The sequence below is a fragment of the Amborella trichopoda genome, chromosome 2 (assembly GCF_054954075.1).
Source record: "Amborella trichopoda isolate Santa Cruz 75 chromosome 2, AtrichopodaSantaCruz75HAP2 v2.0, whole genome shotgun sequence".
In the NCBI taxonomy this organism is placed as follows: domain Eukaryota; kingdom Viridiplantae; phylum Streptophyta; class Magnoliopsida; order Amborellales; family Amborellaceae; genus Amborella; species Amborella trichopoda.
Genome location: NC_142337.1, coordinates 397,688 through 412,174, shown reverse-complemented (window position 1 = coordinate 412,174; position 14,487 = coordinate 397,688). Strand labels below are relative to the sequence as shown.

General features: G+C 38.3%; 1 protein-coding gene across 6 annotated transcripts in view; it reads left to right on the top strand.

The window, feature by feature from the left end:
* Positions 1-13,568, top strand: part of LOC18427319 (fanconi anemia group D2 protein) — a 48,793-nt gene extending 35,225 nt beyond the window's left edge. For 4 of the 6 annotated variants that reach the window (XM_020662965.2, XM_088856751.1, XM_088856764.1 and 1 more), the window contains 16 exons: positions 57-528; positions 8,698-8,733; positions 8,864-9,077; positions 9,168-9,301; positions 9,374-9,560; positions 9,670-9,899; positions 10,093-10,188; positions 10,767-10,859; positions 10,947-10,979; positions 11,086-11,220; positions 11,322-11,382; positions 11,465-11,520; positions 11,820-11,876; positions 11,964-12,084; positions 12,513-12,670; positions 12,986-13,568. In XM_020662965.2, coding sequence (XP_020518624.2) covers positions 57-528; positions 8,698-8,733; positions 8,864-9,077; positions 9,168-9,301; positions 9,374-9,560; positions 9,670-9,899; positions 10,093-10,188; positions 10,767-10,859; positions 10,947-10,979; positions 11,086-11,220; positions 11,322-11,382; positions 11,465-11,520; positions 11,820-11,876; positions 11,964-12,084; positions 12,513-12,661 — 2,074 coding nt within the window. In that variant the 3' untranslated portion in view covers positions 12,662-12,670; positions 12,986-13,568. The remainder of the gene's footprint in view (positions 1-56; positions 529-8,697; positions 8,734-8,863; positions 9,078-9,167; positions 9,302-9,373; positions 9,561-9,669; positions 9,900-10,092; positions 10,189-10,766; positions 10,860-10,946; positions 10,980-11,085; positions 11,221-11,321; positions 11,383-11,464; positions 11,521-11,819; positions 11,877-11,963; positions 12,085-12,512; positions 12,671-12,985) is intronic. The other 2 variants (XM_020662966.2, XM_088856755.1) reach the window with 1 other exon arrangement.
* Positions 13,569-14,487: the final 919 nt, after the last annotated feature.

Genomic DNA, 14,487 nt, shown 5'->3' with positions numbered 1-14,487 from the left:
CAAGACCATGGTGCTATAACAACTTCAGTCTGAAGCTCTTCTATTTTTTTTTGCAGTTTTCTGGAAAGCCTGTTGAATGCCTGCCTCAAATCATGCCCTATTTCCCTGCCTGTGCTCCACTCTTCTATGGAGCATTCTGGACATTCTTTGTATGGAAAGTATTACCATTTACAAAGTAAAGTAAATCAAGATGAAACGAAAATTGTTTCAGATAAGAACGGAAAGAAACAAACCAAAAAAAAGTCAGCAGTCTCCCAAGTTTCGGATGTTGATTCAAGGCTCAAGCAGCCTACCATTTTGGATTCCTTTAAACGAGCAGGGATCACTATAAGCCAGCAAGCATCGAAGGAGTGTTCCTCAACAAACGCATCGAAAGAAAGTACAACAGAGGATGGTGAAAGCCAGAACTTTGATTTCAATGAGCTCACCCATTTACAAACATCTGCAGCCCCAATGGTTTTAGATGCACAAAGATTTAAGTTTAGGCCTCTACTTGTCAACTGCTTGTCAGTTTTGTCTCTTTCAAAGGTGTGTTTGCTTGTGCATATTTGGAAATATTGATATTCTTATTATATAACTTGTTGCAGTAGCATCAGAGTGTAATATTATTTCAGTTTACTTTCCATCTACTGTCATAATGTGTAAACTATGTAATCTGATCTTATATAGTTGAATTCTTATTATATAACTTGTTGCAGTAGTGTCAGAGTGTAATATTATTTCAGTTTTCTTTCCATCTACTGTCATAATGTGTAAACTATGAAATCTGATCCTATATAGTTGAGCAATCTGTTACTCTATAATGTTAAGAATTCTACTAATGTATGCATAAGGAGTAGATATGCACCTTCATTTTACTCTCTTTTGTTGTAATGGTAAATTATGAAACTTTCTTATTGTAGTGGCATCTCCAAATGGCTTACAGTTGCTAAACTGATATTTCGTATATTCATATTAACGTGAGAAAGATTATGTATGACTATCATTTAGAGGCATAGGAATGTTATTTGATAAGTTCATTGGTGCATCAAAGCTTTGGAAAATGATTATTAAAAGAAGAAAACAAACTTTTGGACAATGCACTTATCTGTATAAATTGTGGTCAAAGGTCTTCCTAATCGAGTTAGGATTGTCTCACCTGGGGTCATGTAGGTAGGTGACTGCCTATCTTTCTTGTTTGTGTGTGGATGTAGCAAGTACAATATGAAAAATATATTTCTTATTGTATAGTATCTTGTGCATATAATTTAGGCTTTGGTTTGGAAATTGTCCATAATGGATTATTGCGCAGTTTGTGGCATTGGCAGTCTACGAGGTATATTTTTCCATTGCCCTTATCCATGCTAACATGACAAATGGCACAAAGAAGTGACATTATGCATTCTAGATTGAAAGGGATATTCCCATCTTTTTGACCCCATTGCATGGTCATGATTTAAGGACTGCCACTAATGCATTTACACCAATGCTAATAGTGCAGCATCCCCACACAATTATGTTTTGTGGGTAACCATAATATAAAGAAATATGTTATCTTGTACATTTGCATAACCATTTAGAGCTTGTTTCAATGTACTTGTATCATTCGTAATTCACTAGTTTCAATGAAATTAATATTGATAATGAATTAATTTTTGGTTGGCAGTGTCCCTCATAAATTATCTTTTATAAACTTATAGTTAGTTTTGCATATAAATTTATTTTTTTAAATAAGTTTTGACTTTATACTAAGTAATTTGTTGAAAATGATGTATTTTAACCCAAAATAACTAAAAATGGCTGAAAAATCCTCAAAAAAGTTAAATAATCATGATAGGTACTAAACAAATTGTGTTAGTTGTCTAGTACGTCATCATCATCATCATTTTAGCCTTTTCCCAATTAATTGGGGTCGGCTATATGAATTCTGGTTCTCCATTCCCCTCTATTAAAAGCCATATCCTGAATGTGGGCTGAATGGAGAACCAGGATTCATGTATCCGATCCCAATTAATTGGAAAAAGGCTAACATGATGATGATGAGGTACTAAACAACTACCACAATTTTTAATTTCAGATAAGATAGGCTACTCCTTTTTTAATTTCAGATAAGATAGTCTACTCCTGATAATATTAACTATCATCCACACAAGCCCTAAATGAATAAAACATTTGTAGGTAAGAATATATAATATGTTTTGTTTTTTATGGCCATTTAAAAGCCCTACGAGAGCTTGTAGGTAAGCATATATAATATTAACTGTCATCCACACAAGCCCTAAATGGATAAAACATTTGTAAGTAAGCGTATATAATGTGTTATTGTTTTTTATGGCCATTACTCAAACTGGGCTTGACAGGCTAGGTTGAGTTGAGTTCTACAACTCTATGATACCTGGGCATATAACACAACCCATAAGGGTTTGCAAGGTTAACACTTGATGAGGTTGAAGAGATACTCAAGGTAGTTGGCCAAAGGACTTTGTGATCTTTGTGTATGAGTGGTAGGCCTGAAGGGACAAAGGCCAAATTCTTATCATGACCATCACATGACATGTACATATGATAGTCGTATTAAGAAGTAGACACCATTGAGGGTGTTACATGTACATGTGCTAAAAATAGCCCCCAAGCACCAATTGCGATGAGTGTGCACAGGTCTGTGTGACCTACGCTTGTTCTTAGGGGGGAACCTGTAGTCCAAAGATTGAGATTGTGTTCTCATCATCTATTGACTGGCTTTGGTAGTCCAATCATGAACCCTTGTGATGGATCGTGGGTCATGGGTCAATTTGAGAAAGTGAGTGTGGGATATAGTCACCAGTAGAGATGGAGTGCCTCAGTATTGTCGTATTTTCCTTATCGAAGGTGGATCTGATTCCCATCAAATTAATTTAGAAATAATAAATTTTGTTTTAAATGATTTTTAAAATATTAAAATAAAATTTATTAGTCTTTAGATATTTTATTTCATCACAATTGATTTTTAAATAAGGTTAAACTGCATTTTCAGGTTTTTAAATATTCAGAGAGAAAATAAAAATACTAATGATTTTCTAAAAATCATTTATAAGTTTTAAAATTACTTAATTACTATGGGGGCCCATAATACATAAGGGCGCACCATATTTGGCCCACCTTCGTATGGGTGTGGGGCCCACTATACGAGAAAGGGTGGGACGCCCCAATTTTCTCACCTTCTGAAATTGTGCCTTGTGCATTAAGTCAAGCAAGTTGATTTGAGAGAAATAAGAATGTTTTGAAAAAGAGGCTAATTGTTTTAAAAAAAAATGGACTAAGTAGAGATTGATTGAAGATGAAAGGAAGGACTTGTAATATTTTCTCTACACTTAATATTTGATGGGATTAGGTTAAGGAAGCTGAGGGATAAGGTTCTAGCTGATGGATGATCTATGGATTGTATGGTTAAGATCTCTCACATTACATACCACCTTTGTTCAATGGTTTAGATGGAATCTCATAAGGATGCCAAACCCTAAAAAACCCTAACCCTAGCCTCATTTTTATATAAACATCACAACAGGGGGTCTTCAAAGGCATAAGCCTAGACTTGAGCTCTCTCTCTCTCCCTCTACTCTTCTCTCTCTCTCACATAGAAACTAAGAAAGCAAGAAGGGGGTGGGGGGGGGGGACACACCCTAGGGCTTGTGAAACAAAGGGGCACGCCCTGCATAGTGTGAAAAGCAGAGGGGCCCCATATTGAGTGCATGCTCTCTAATACTAAGCAAGGGTTTGGCATTACTTCCCATTTGCTGAGATTCAAGAAAGACTTAGATCCCATGTGCTATTGGAGGAGGAGACTCGGTGTGGGGTGTGCAAAGTCCATTAAAGGTAATCTTTTGGTGCTTTTACTTGTTTTCTGTTTTCTTGCTCCCAGATCTCTTTTGATGTAATTTGATTATGTAGTGAACAGTTTTGAAAGTGGTAACAAGTGAGAATTCATTTATTGTATTTGTTTTACTTTAATTGAGTTTTAATTGAAATATTTGGACATATGTAGGTGTTCTAGTCGGTATCACAAAAGAAAATTTCAAACTACATAAACCGTGCTAGTTTACATCGTCCACTTTCAATATGTAATCGATTCACTAAATTATTAGTAGTGATTTAAAAAGCGGACCGCCCAGCGCCTGGGCGATTGCCAGGCGGTCCAGAAGGCATGGGCACATCACCCAGGCTTAGGCGGTCAAATTAGGCGGATATCCCTAGGGGCCCGGGAATTCGTCTAGGTGGTTACTCAGGGCTTTTGCCATGCCCAGGGGCGGAAATGCCCCTTGGTTAGGGCCTTTTCTTAATATTAAAGGGGCAAAATTGTGGGGTTTAGGTTCATTTGAAACCTAAAACCTATTAGAGCCTATTTTAGAGAGAGAAAAACCCAAAAAAAAAAAATTTTTCTCGACTGGTTCACCTAGGTTCTGGGCACCCGCCTAGGCGTTGGGTGGCCTGGATCCTCCTGTTTGCCTAGCGCTTTTTCAAACACTGATTATTAGTAGTATGTGCAATTAATTTATTGAGTTATGACTATACCTTTATAGAAACTTGCACATTTTAAGGAAAACCTCCATTCTTTGAAGATTATATTTCAAAGAACACATCATCCTTCTTAAACCAAAGAGACCAATTGTATATCTTTATCAATAACTTATTGAAATTTATTTGTCTACCAAATGTTGATAATTCAATTCAAATTCATGCTCCACATGATAGTTTGTCAATTTAGAATGTAAAGCTCCAGACCACCATATTGTTTTCAAACAACTTCGAACAACTTGATGTTTGGACAATGGCTGATCCCCCCATGGTCGCAAGGTTCAGTGTTCTAGACCCCAACAATATGATCCCTTAAATCCATAACAAAAAAGTCCAATATTGAAAAGTGGTATTTTGCAATTGAAATTTTAGTTAAGCTCACATCATTCAAGTCTTCAGATTCGTCTCCATCATCATTCGCCCATGAAACAAAATCATCATTGTTAAAATCATTGCCACTTTTCTCTTGCTACGAGTCGTTTTTTGGGGTATTTGTGGGATTTTTGAGTTAGAATATCATCATCATCATCATCTGAGCTATCCCATTTGGGGTCGGCCAAATGAATCCTATTCTACCATTTTGCTCCATCAAGGGTCATAGCCTCAGTCAGTCCATAAGTCACCATATCTCTTGTCGTTACTTTCATGCATGTCCTCTTGGGCCTTCCCCTTACCCTTTTAGAGCCTCCCACTTAAACCAATTTTTCCCTCCTAATCGGTGTTGTATTTTGTCTATGTTGCACATGGCTATCCCATTTGAGTCTATGTTCCCTCTTCTTATCGCCTCTTGGAGCCACCTCGAAGTTCCCTCTTTTGTATTCATTTCGAATTCTAGCATTTCTTGTTTTGCCACTCATCCTTTTCAACATCCTCATCTCAGCTACCCGCATCTTATAAATATATTGTTTCTTGACTGCCCAATATTTTGTCCCATGAAGCATGACTGGTCTTACAACTGTCCTATAAAACTTCCTTCCCCTTTAGTTTTATTGGTTGTTGCCATCACATAAACCTCTAGATGCGCATCTCCACTTTTGCCCACCTAGCTCTAATTCTATGGCTTGGAATTTAGTGTTGCAGTTTTCAACACCTCACCAATCAAACCAAGCCTAATCCTTGCTATGGCTTGTCCAGCCTACTCCACATAAGCTTTCATCTTCCCTTTTATAGTTAAGTTACATAATTTAGGAAATTATCATGCTCTTGTTTTTAGGCTCCTAGAGGTGGGTTTTCTCCTACTCAGATTGATTGATTAATTGCATTGTTAAATTGATTTCCTATAACAAACTAATAGGCAATTGGATTGTAACTTTTTTGGAGTAAAAAGTGAGAAAACCTTGCCAATTCACTTCTGGCTTCGGATATGCTAGGGGTCAATGTTGATTCTACCACCCTCTCGGAGTTTGCCAATAGCTGGGGTTGTGGGGTAGAGACTTTGTCCTCCAAATACCTAGGTCTTCCTCTTTGCTTAGGCAAACCCAAAAAGAGACTATGGTCGCACATAGTGGACAAAGTGGACCGCAGATTAGCAGGCTGGAAAGGGCGCTCTCTCTCTGGGGGGAAGGCATACTTTAATCAAAGCCACTCTTGCCAATATCCTGCTGTACCAAATGTCCATCTTCCACATGCCAGTCGCAGTAAGCTCTAGAATTGAACAACTAATGAGGACATTTTTCTTTTCAGGAGATGATTCAAGCAACAAATTCCATTTGATTGCCTGGGATAAACCTCGGCAGCCCAAGAATAGGGGAGGTCTGGGAATTAAGAATCTCAGAACTCAAAACATGGTGCTCCTTGGCAAATGGAGTTGGAGACTGTCTACCCAAAATAATTAGTTATGGATTGACATCCTTAAACACAAATATCATCTCCCGAACTCCCCTTGGCTGCCGAATTTTAGACCCAATCAGAGGTCATCAGGTATTTGGAGGTCAATTTGCTCAACATTCCATGCCTTCAAATCTAGCATCAGATTTCACCCAAGAGCTGGAAATCGAATCCTCTTTTGATATGACCTTTGGTTGGGTCATACTCCTCTCCGGGATAGATTCCCCGATCTTTTTTCTTTGGTCAGAAACCAAGTGGCATCGGTAGCTCAAAAATGCTTTCGGCCGGAGCACATCGCTCATGGAATCCTACCTTCAGAAGGCCTCTCATGGTTCTTGAGATTGATAGCTTTGCCACCTTAACGGCAGAACTGCAATCCCACTTCCTACCCCCTACGGGTCAAGATCGTATCATTTGGTCTTCGTCCTTGACGGGAACCTTCTCTGTTTCCTCATTCTACCATAGCCTAAATCTTCCACCAACCTTCCCTCTAGATCCCATCGCACTCGCAGCCAAGGCCTGGACATCTTTTGCACCACCCAAAATCAAGATCTTCGCATGGTTGGCCCTCTCCAAGAGAGTACTCACTGTAGATCAATTACAAAGAAGAGGGACTCCAATTCCTAATCCATGTGTCATGTGTCTTGAAGCAGAAGAGACCAACCATCTTCTACTGAACTGTCCTTTGCTTTCAACATTTGGGGATCGATCCTCAAATTGTTCAATGTGCAATGGGTGATACCAGCCACGGTGACCTCCATCATCATCTCTATTCATCCTTACTCTTGGCACAAGGCCAGGATTCTCCTTTGGAAGTCCATCGGTACTATCGTGGCCTCAACCTCCAAACATATGAGCCACAAAAACTCCATGGAGGCTGAAGCAATAGCCCTCTTGGAAGGCCTGAAACTCACACAACCCTTTCAACTGCATTCGCTTGTAGTGGAGGGAGACTCCAAGAACACCATGGGCACAAAGTCCTTCTTCTTCCTCCCCTCCTTGGTCTTTGGCACACGTCTTTGACGAAATTGATGATCTTTGCAGGAATACATCTGTTGTGTGGATGCATACTTGGAGGGAAGGAAATTAGGATGCTAACTCCCTAGCAAAAGATGCGGCGGCAATGGCTAACAACTAGTATTTTTTGGGTTTTTGGCCTTCTCCTTTGTTTTGCGAATCAACCTATTTTCCTAGGTTGATGTGCCTCACTGTAACCTCTTAAAAGAGGATTCTGATTCTGCTTTTTGTTGGTTCTATCCGTTGAGCATCCCTGCTTATGGATTGCCAAGGTCTTTTGTATATTTCCCTCTTATCAATTGAAGGTTAACATTATAAAAAAAAAAACTATGGTGTCATGGTGTCTTCTTATAATATTGGCAAAGAAATTAACTCAAATTTTTCGAAATAAAGTATTGCTCGCTAGCATAGAGATTTCTATCCTTTCTCAAAGCTTTGACCTTCTTCTTTGGATTGGAAAAAGTCAAGTGCACTAAACCAAGATATTCCCTCATTGGAGATTGTGCTTGAAGCAACTGCCGTGAGGGGAAATGTAGAGTTGCCTCATTACTGATCTCCTAAGTAGCATTCAGTTATGGAGGTTATTGCTGATTCTTTTGTGTTTCCTCATATTATGTTGGGGTGCCTATGTCCTTTATTCTCTTGTTCTACTTGTTTTTAAGATTATGGGCTAATTTGGATGTCTGAGCATCAAGGTTTAAGGGTTTGTATATTTTATCACTTCTTGTGATGCATGCATGATGTAATGATTTTGTTCGCATCATTTGGATGCATAATAGTTGTACTTCTTGACATATTTCTTCTAGAAATGTGTTTTTGTTATTGTGCAAGTCTTGTGCTCTTTCCTGATGTCCATTCCAATTTACAGGCTCCTTTTATCCATGTCATGTAAAACTATCTTGCCCATTTCGGTTCTCAATAGTTACCCTTGTAATCACATTAAAACTGATATAATTCTAAGTTTATTACTGTAGATTGGGTGCTATTAAATGGGCCTGTACAGTAATCTCAGGACCACTATGTAAGTCTTTTGCAATGGAAACAAGTATTACTCTGTTCATGTAGTCAACTACTGGATACTAGGTTGTCGCTTTTCTCCACTATTTATGGTTTGTGTCTGCCAAATGGTACTCATTTATTTCTTTATTTTCCAATCATGTACAAATTTTCTAGATCGATAGTATGTCTGGCCTTAAAAGAAGTTAAATTTTTTTTCTTGTAATCTATCTGTACTATGCTTCCAGCAAGATATAAGTAACTTGATATTTATTTGGCAAATAATATCTTGGAAGCAGTTTTTTTATAATTTATTTTTGACTGCAGGCGAAGGGGTCTTGTTGTTCAGATCCTGCAGCCGAGGTATACTCCCTTAATGATACCTTTCCTCTTTGAGAAGGGTTTCCTTGTTTTTCTTCCCTTATTTTTTCTGAGGTGAAAATGTCGACTTTTGTCGAAGGTTATACTGTCTAACATTTGGTTCCCATAATAGCTGGGACTGCATCTGTATCTTGTCCGTGATTTCAACTACAAACTTGAGTTTGAGAGTCCTCGAAACAAATCATTTTTTACTGTTCTTTCACCAAATTGCAAGGCTCCATCTGGTCTGAATGGGCTGTCCATCATTGAATTTATGAACAAGATGAGGCCGTTATTTTCAAGCCTTAAGAAACATCTTGATGGTGCTGTTTGTGTTCTCAAAGAAGGTTAGTTGATATCTGCACATGGTGGGTCGTATTTCATCGGTTGTAATAGAAGGAAAATACACGTGTTGACTGTAATTTTCCATTATCCAGGAAATGACAGCTGTGGTGAGCACTGGAAAAATGAATGTAAATCAGCTGGAAACCCAGATATAAGTTACGAGATGGTTTCAAGATCTTCAGTAGCTGGTTCTATATTCAAGGAGATATTGTGCTGCTATGCTAAGGTAATTGATAAATGTTACACTTCTAAAATCTATTGTATCTTTCATTAATCTCTCAATATCTTCTTTCTGTAGATTCTGAGCTTTGATGACTTATGCTCCAAGATGAATGTTTCAATTCTGAGAGATCTGCTTGAGGCACTACAACCCGCTGGAATACCAGATGAGTTCTTTTCTGATATCCAACCACTACCATCCTCCGGAAGCTTGGAGTATTTGTATTGTGGCGCTTATGCTTTCCTTGATGGAGTTTTGAACTTAGGCAAGTATTCTGCTGGTATTAATCATTACGTAAGCCTCATGAAATCTAGGATGAGGTTGGTAAAAATTGATGGCTCCTAAAATCCTTTTTGGCTATGTGTTCTTTCCAGCATGCTCATTCTCATTTTTGCTGGCAACGGAGGTTCTAGTTACTCTCAAATCACTTGTAAGTTCCACTCAGTTATTGCTTGAGAAGTCATCGGAAGGAAATGTCAAAAATTGTATAGAATCTCTTCCAAGCATTATTCCAGTTCTCAGCAGAAGGCTTGGAACTTGTGCACAAAGGCTTCTAGCACATGAATGGGATGCTGAGGATCTCGAGAAAGACTCAAAGAGCAAAGTAAAATACTGTTTACAGTTTTTTGGAGGATTGTTTTTTTAAGTTGCGTTCTGTTTATAACTGTGTGTGTGTATGTGTGTGGTTGCATTTCTCTCTCTACACACACAGATACCTGTGTGTATGCATTTATACAGCGGCAACACCATTTTCGTTGTCCCATATTTTGGCTTATTTGCTATATCTTTTGTTACAGGGAGAAACAATTCAGAACATATTGCAGATTTACTTGGACTATAGTGACTGCACATTTGATTTAGTGAATGAACTTGCCTGCAAAATCATACCGCAGGTGTGATTTCAATATCATCCTTTAGCAATGGTAGTTCATATGCTCATTGATTCGATTGATTTTTCTACACGTCTTTGAAGCTCACTGTGTGGAAGTTTTGAATATTTACATAAAAACCTGCTTGTGGATTTAAATTTATTTGACCTGGAGGGTTTTAGAGAGCCTGTCCAATTTTGCTTTTTGAAATCTGACAATATTGAAGGTTCGATTATTGCATTATTGTCCTCATTCATCAATGTGTTTGCTATTTTTTATCACGTGTGAAGGGTTTTTTGTTCATTTATATTCTTAAATTATTTTATTCTCATATCCGCTTCACCTGTACATGGGTGTATAGAGGTCAAGGAATAATTTTGAGATTCTCACAAATGATGCAATAAATACTAACACAACATATTAACGAAAAAATTTCTATTATGTTCTAGTACTTGCCATTGTAAGTATAGAATATTGGATGGGGCTTATATTCTAAAAGAAAAATAAAAATATATTGGATGGGTCCCATTTGATATCAGTTATGATCACTTCTCTATCATACAAGTTCACGCTTAAAGATTATAAGCTTGATTCTCTTGTAGGTCCCTTCTGGCAAGAGTAGAACTGGGCAGGACTATGTTTCCAGCTTCCCAACACTTAGCCCTGGTGTGCTTGCTGTCTGGTATCGTGTACTGGTTGGTGGTTCTAAATTCTCTTCTCCTTAATCTACAATGTTCACTATTCATTTTTGAGGATTTTACTAAAAAATTCCATGTGTGCAGCATGAGCAAAATATTGCAAATCTCAAGAAGTTGGTATGTCGTAAGATTCCTTTTGTTAAAGTACCACAGATTACGTATTGGGTCTAAAAGGTTTGAACTGATGGAGTGGTGTTGGCTTATTCCTTTTCACTATATGTAGATAAAGGAAATCGGTACACAGCAAAAGTCCAGAACTATTGTAGGTGGAGAAGCAATAGAGAGATCATTGGCCAAAGCACGCCAATCTGTTGACGTAATCGTATCATTGGTCAATATGTGCAAGACGCATGACAAGGTAGCCAAATACTCACCATAAAGAACTTTGGGTTTATTTTTCAAAATTGAGTATTTTTCAAAATTGAGTAAATCATATAACTTATGTACTTCTCTTTCCAGGTATTCGTGCATGCCATGGCAGTAAGATATACTGGGAGGTTTGTGGATTCCTTCTTAAAAGGTAAAAGATTTTGTATGCTTAAAATGGTGGTGGATTTCTCTAAAATGTGGTCGGGAGGCACTAATGTGGTTATATATTGCAGTCTTTGACTTTCTAAAAGTCCACTTTGATGCACACAGCGACACAATAATTCAAATGGTAAGAGACGTATGATCTTTCTTTTAAGAGACGTGATCTTTCTTTTATTTTCTATCTTTTTTTTGGCAGAAAGGGGTTTCTTTTTTCTTTTGGTGGGGGGGGGGGGGGTGGCTTTGGTATCTGAATCTGCTGATCGCTGGTATTTTTTATGTCTTTCTCTGGGGTGGGTGAGGTGGGATTTGAAGCCAGGATGTCAGTGCCATAGCCCTTATGCCATGATAACTTAGCAGATAAGGAGACCCCTATCATTGGTATCTGATTTCTTAACAGCAGTTCTTGCTTGACCAATTTGTTTGCAGTTCAAGGAGCTTCAGAAGGCCACAAGAACCATTCAGTTCCTCTGCTCTGATGCCAAGGTCAGACTTTATGATCTTGATGTCTTGGTACTTCTAAAATGTTTTTGTCATTTTTTATCTGTTTTAATCATTGGTAGCTGTATTCAGGGGTCAAAGCGGACGATGATCACAAGCAAGATACCTACAGTAAAGAGATCAATGGAACGTTTCCTCTTTCAAGTCAAGGCTCTGTTCCACAATGTGTCCAATGGGTGCTCTTTCTGGATGGGTCTGCACCATTTCATTATGAACTTTGAACCCATTTTTCTTTCTTGTCATGTTCTAGCATTTGAGCACACTTCCAACCTATCCTGCTTATTGATTTGCCTTCACACTTTTGTTAAGATGGTGTGCATATGCTGCACTTTCAGCATGCACAGAAACGAGCTGTGCATGCATCAGAGCATACAATTTCATGCAAATTTTCCTCCTGTTATGAACCCTTAAGTTTTACAAACTTAATGCTTTGATGCAGTGGCTAAGAAATTTAGTATCTCTTTATTTAACTCTGTTCTGTTCGTTGTTACTTTCCAAGAGAAAATATACTAGAATCCATTAGACCATGGGAAAACCATAGCACATTGCATATAGTATATATTTTCACATTTGAAATTTTATTCCCCGTGTTCTCTGATGTGGAACTTGGGTGGGCGGCAGGCAACTTGAAACACAAAGACCTCTTGGGTCAGGTGGTGAGTTCTCAAGTGCATGCTGACAGGGATGATGAGAATGAAGAAGGGCATGATGAAATGGAAGATGTTCGAGGTCAAGGTATGGCTGACAACGTGTCTGAAGAAACTGAATGAAAATTAAAGGTTATCTTGCGGTTTCTCACCTCTTTCCTTCTTTTTGCATTATGCACTTCGCACACTTGTACAATCTTGTACATAGATGCATGAATTTTTTATTACAATTAAAAGTAAAATGTATCGGTAGATCAGATTAGTTTCTGTCTTGAAAATATATGAATTTATTCGGTTAGTTTTAACAGTGGCAATCCCAGTTCTTAGCTTTGTGCGTTCCCATTGTTATGAACCAAATAAGGTTATGGCCACAGAAACCTCATAAAAAAAAAGGGAGTTTCGAGCAGCTGTTTTAGTTAACGTGTTATGTTTCCCTGCTTATTGTAGCTTTAGAAGTGGGCCGCCTGGCTTTGGAGTGAGTGCTGCAAGCAGCGTACACCTGAAGATGACCTGTGTGTTAAGTTTAGAATCGAACCGCTTCTTAGAAGAGATAGTGACAGAACCGCTTCTTAGAAGAGATAGTGACAGCGGAACACTTACCACAACTAAGGAGAGAAAGGCCTTACGGTGCCATACCTGGCGGGCTGGCCCTTGAGGGAGGTCCATAGGTTCGTGTTGCCCAGGAAGTGTGCGGCTGGGGTGCGCCGTTTCACTACGGAGCGGTACTCCCCAAAGTAGGAAATCGGCGGATAAGTCTTCTCACCTAGCCCAGCTGTGCAGCCATCGTAGAGGGGTGATGGAGTCCCGAATCTCCCCTGCGGGGAAACCCATTCTACGATGTGCATCGGCAAAGGTTAGGGACCGTGTTAATATGAAGTTGCTTATTCATAAACTCAATAACATCTCTTTTTAAGAGTTATCCTATCTGATATGAACTCATTTCAGGCTGCATGTTGACAGCAGCTTTCATTAACCTTTTATCTGGTTTGGCTAACAGTGCCCCTTAATATAACTGAGAGTCATTACATTATTGGATTTGCCTGCTTTAAGATAATCTGTTATGAAGAAATGAGCAACAACTGTACGGGAATACCTCTTCCTTTTACTACCTTTCACACTGTTAATTTATGATTTTGAATGGTGAGGTTTTTTTATCGGGATTGTATACTGGAAGACTGTTACCCTTTTGGTGCAAGGACATCAAAATCACCCCAAGCCATCTTATTTAAAATTGGTCGGCTAGAGGTGTAATTTCTCTAGATAAAGTTCCTCAAGAGTGTAGGGTAAATGGCAAACCCCAGCAAGCTGATTTCACATGGCAGTTATGCGTGATTGTCACTCTTTAACAAAAGTAAACAGTCTTATGGATTATTTTTCCTTTTCTATATCTATTTTAGGTTTGCTTTTGTCCATTTCAGGTTTTTCTGTATCTTATTTACACTTTCGCTTTTCTTGCTTGCCTGTTGACAAAATGTGCTAAAGATGAATCACATGTGAATGAACCTGTGTTTTGAATTTTTCTTTCTAAATTGAGTCACAATCTAGCTAAACCTACATGATATTTCTCTGGGAGTCTAGGTTTCTAAGTTTTTATTTTGAAAAAAAAATGTAATGATAGACATGAAAATGTCTACAGGCAACAGTGCTACTTTTTCAATGCATTTTGATAGTTACATGTGTTTTAAAGCTGAATTTGAAATGTATTCTAGAGTGGTAAACTATATGAGGTAGAAAAGTGAGCCGAAGATAGCTCTAATTTTTTTGAGGGGCTTCCAAGATACATTGTGAATTTGCATGATAAAGATTTGAGGTTTGCCATTTTAATTTCAATAGTCAGGATCAGCCTAAAAATTTGACATGTTCGGCCCATGTATACTCCCTCACTCCGTCTCTCTCTCTCTGACTCTCACATACACACACACACATACACACATTTTTTCAAGATTTGA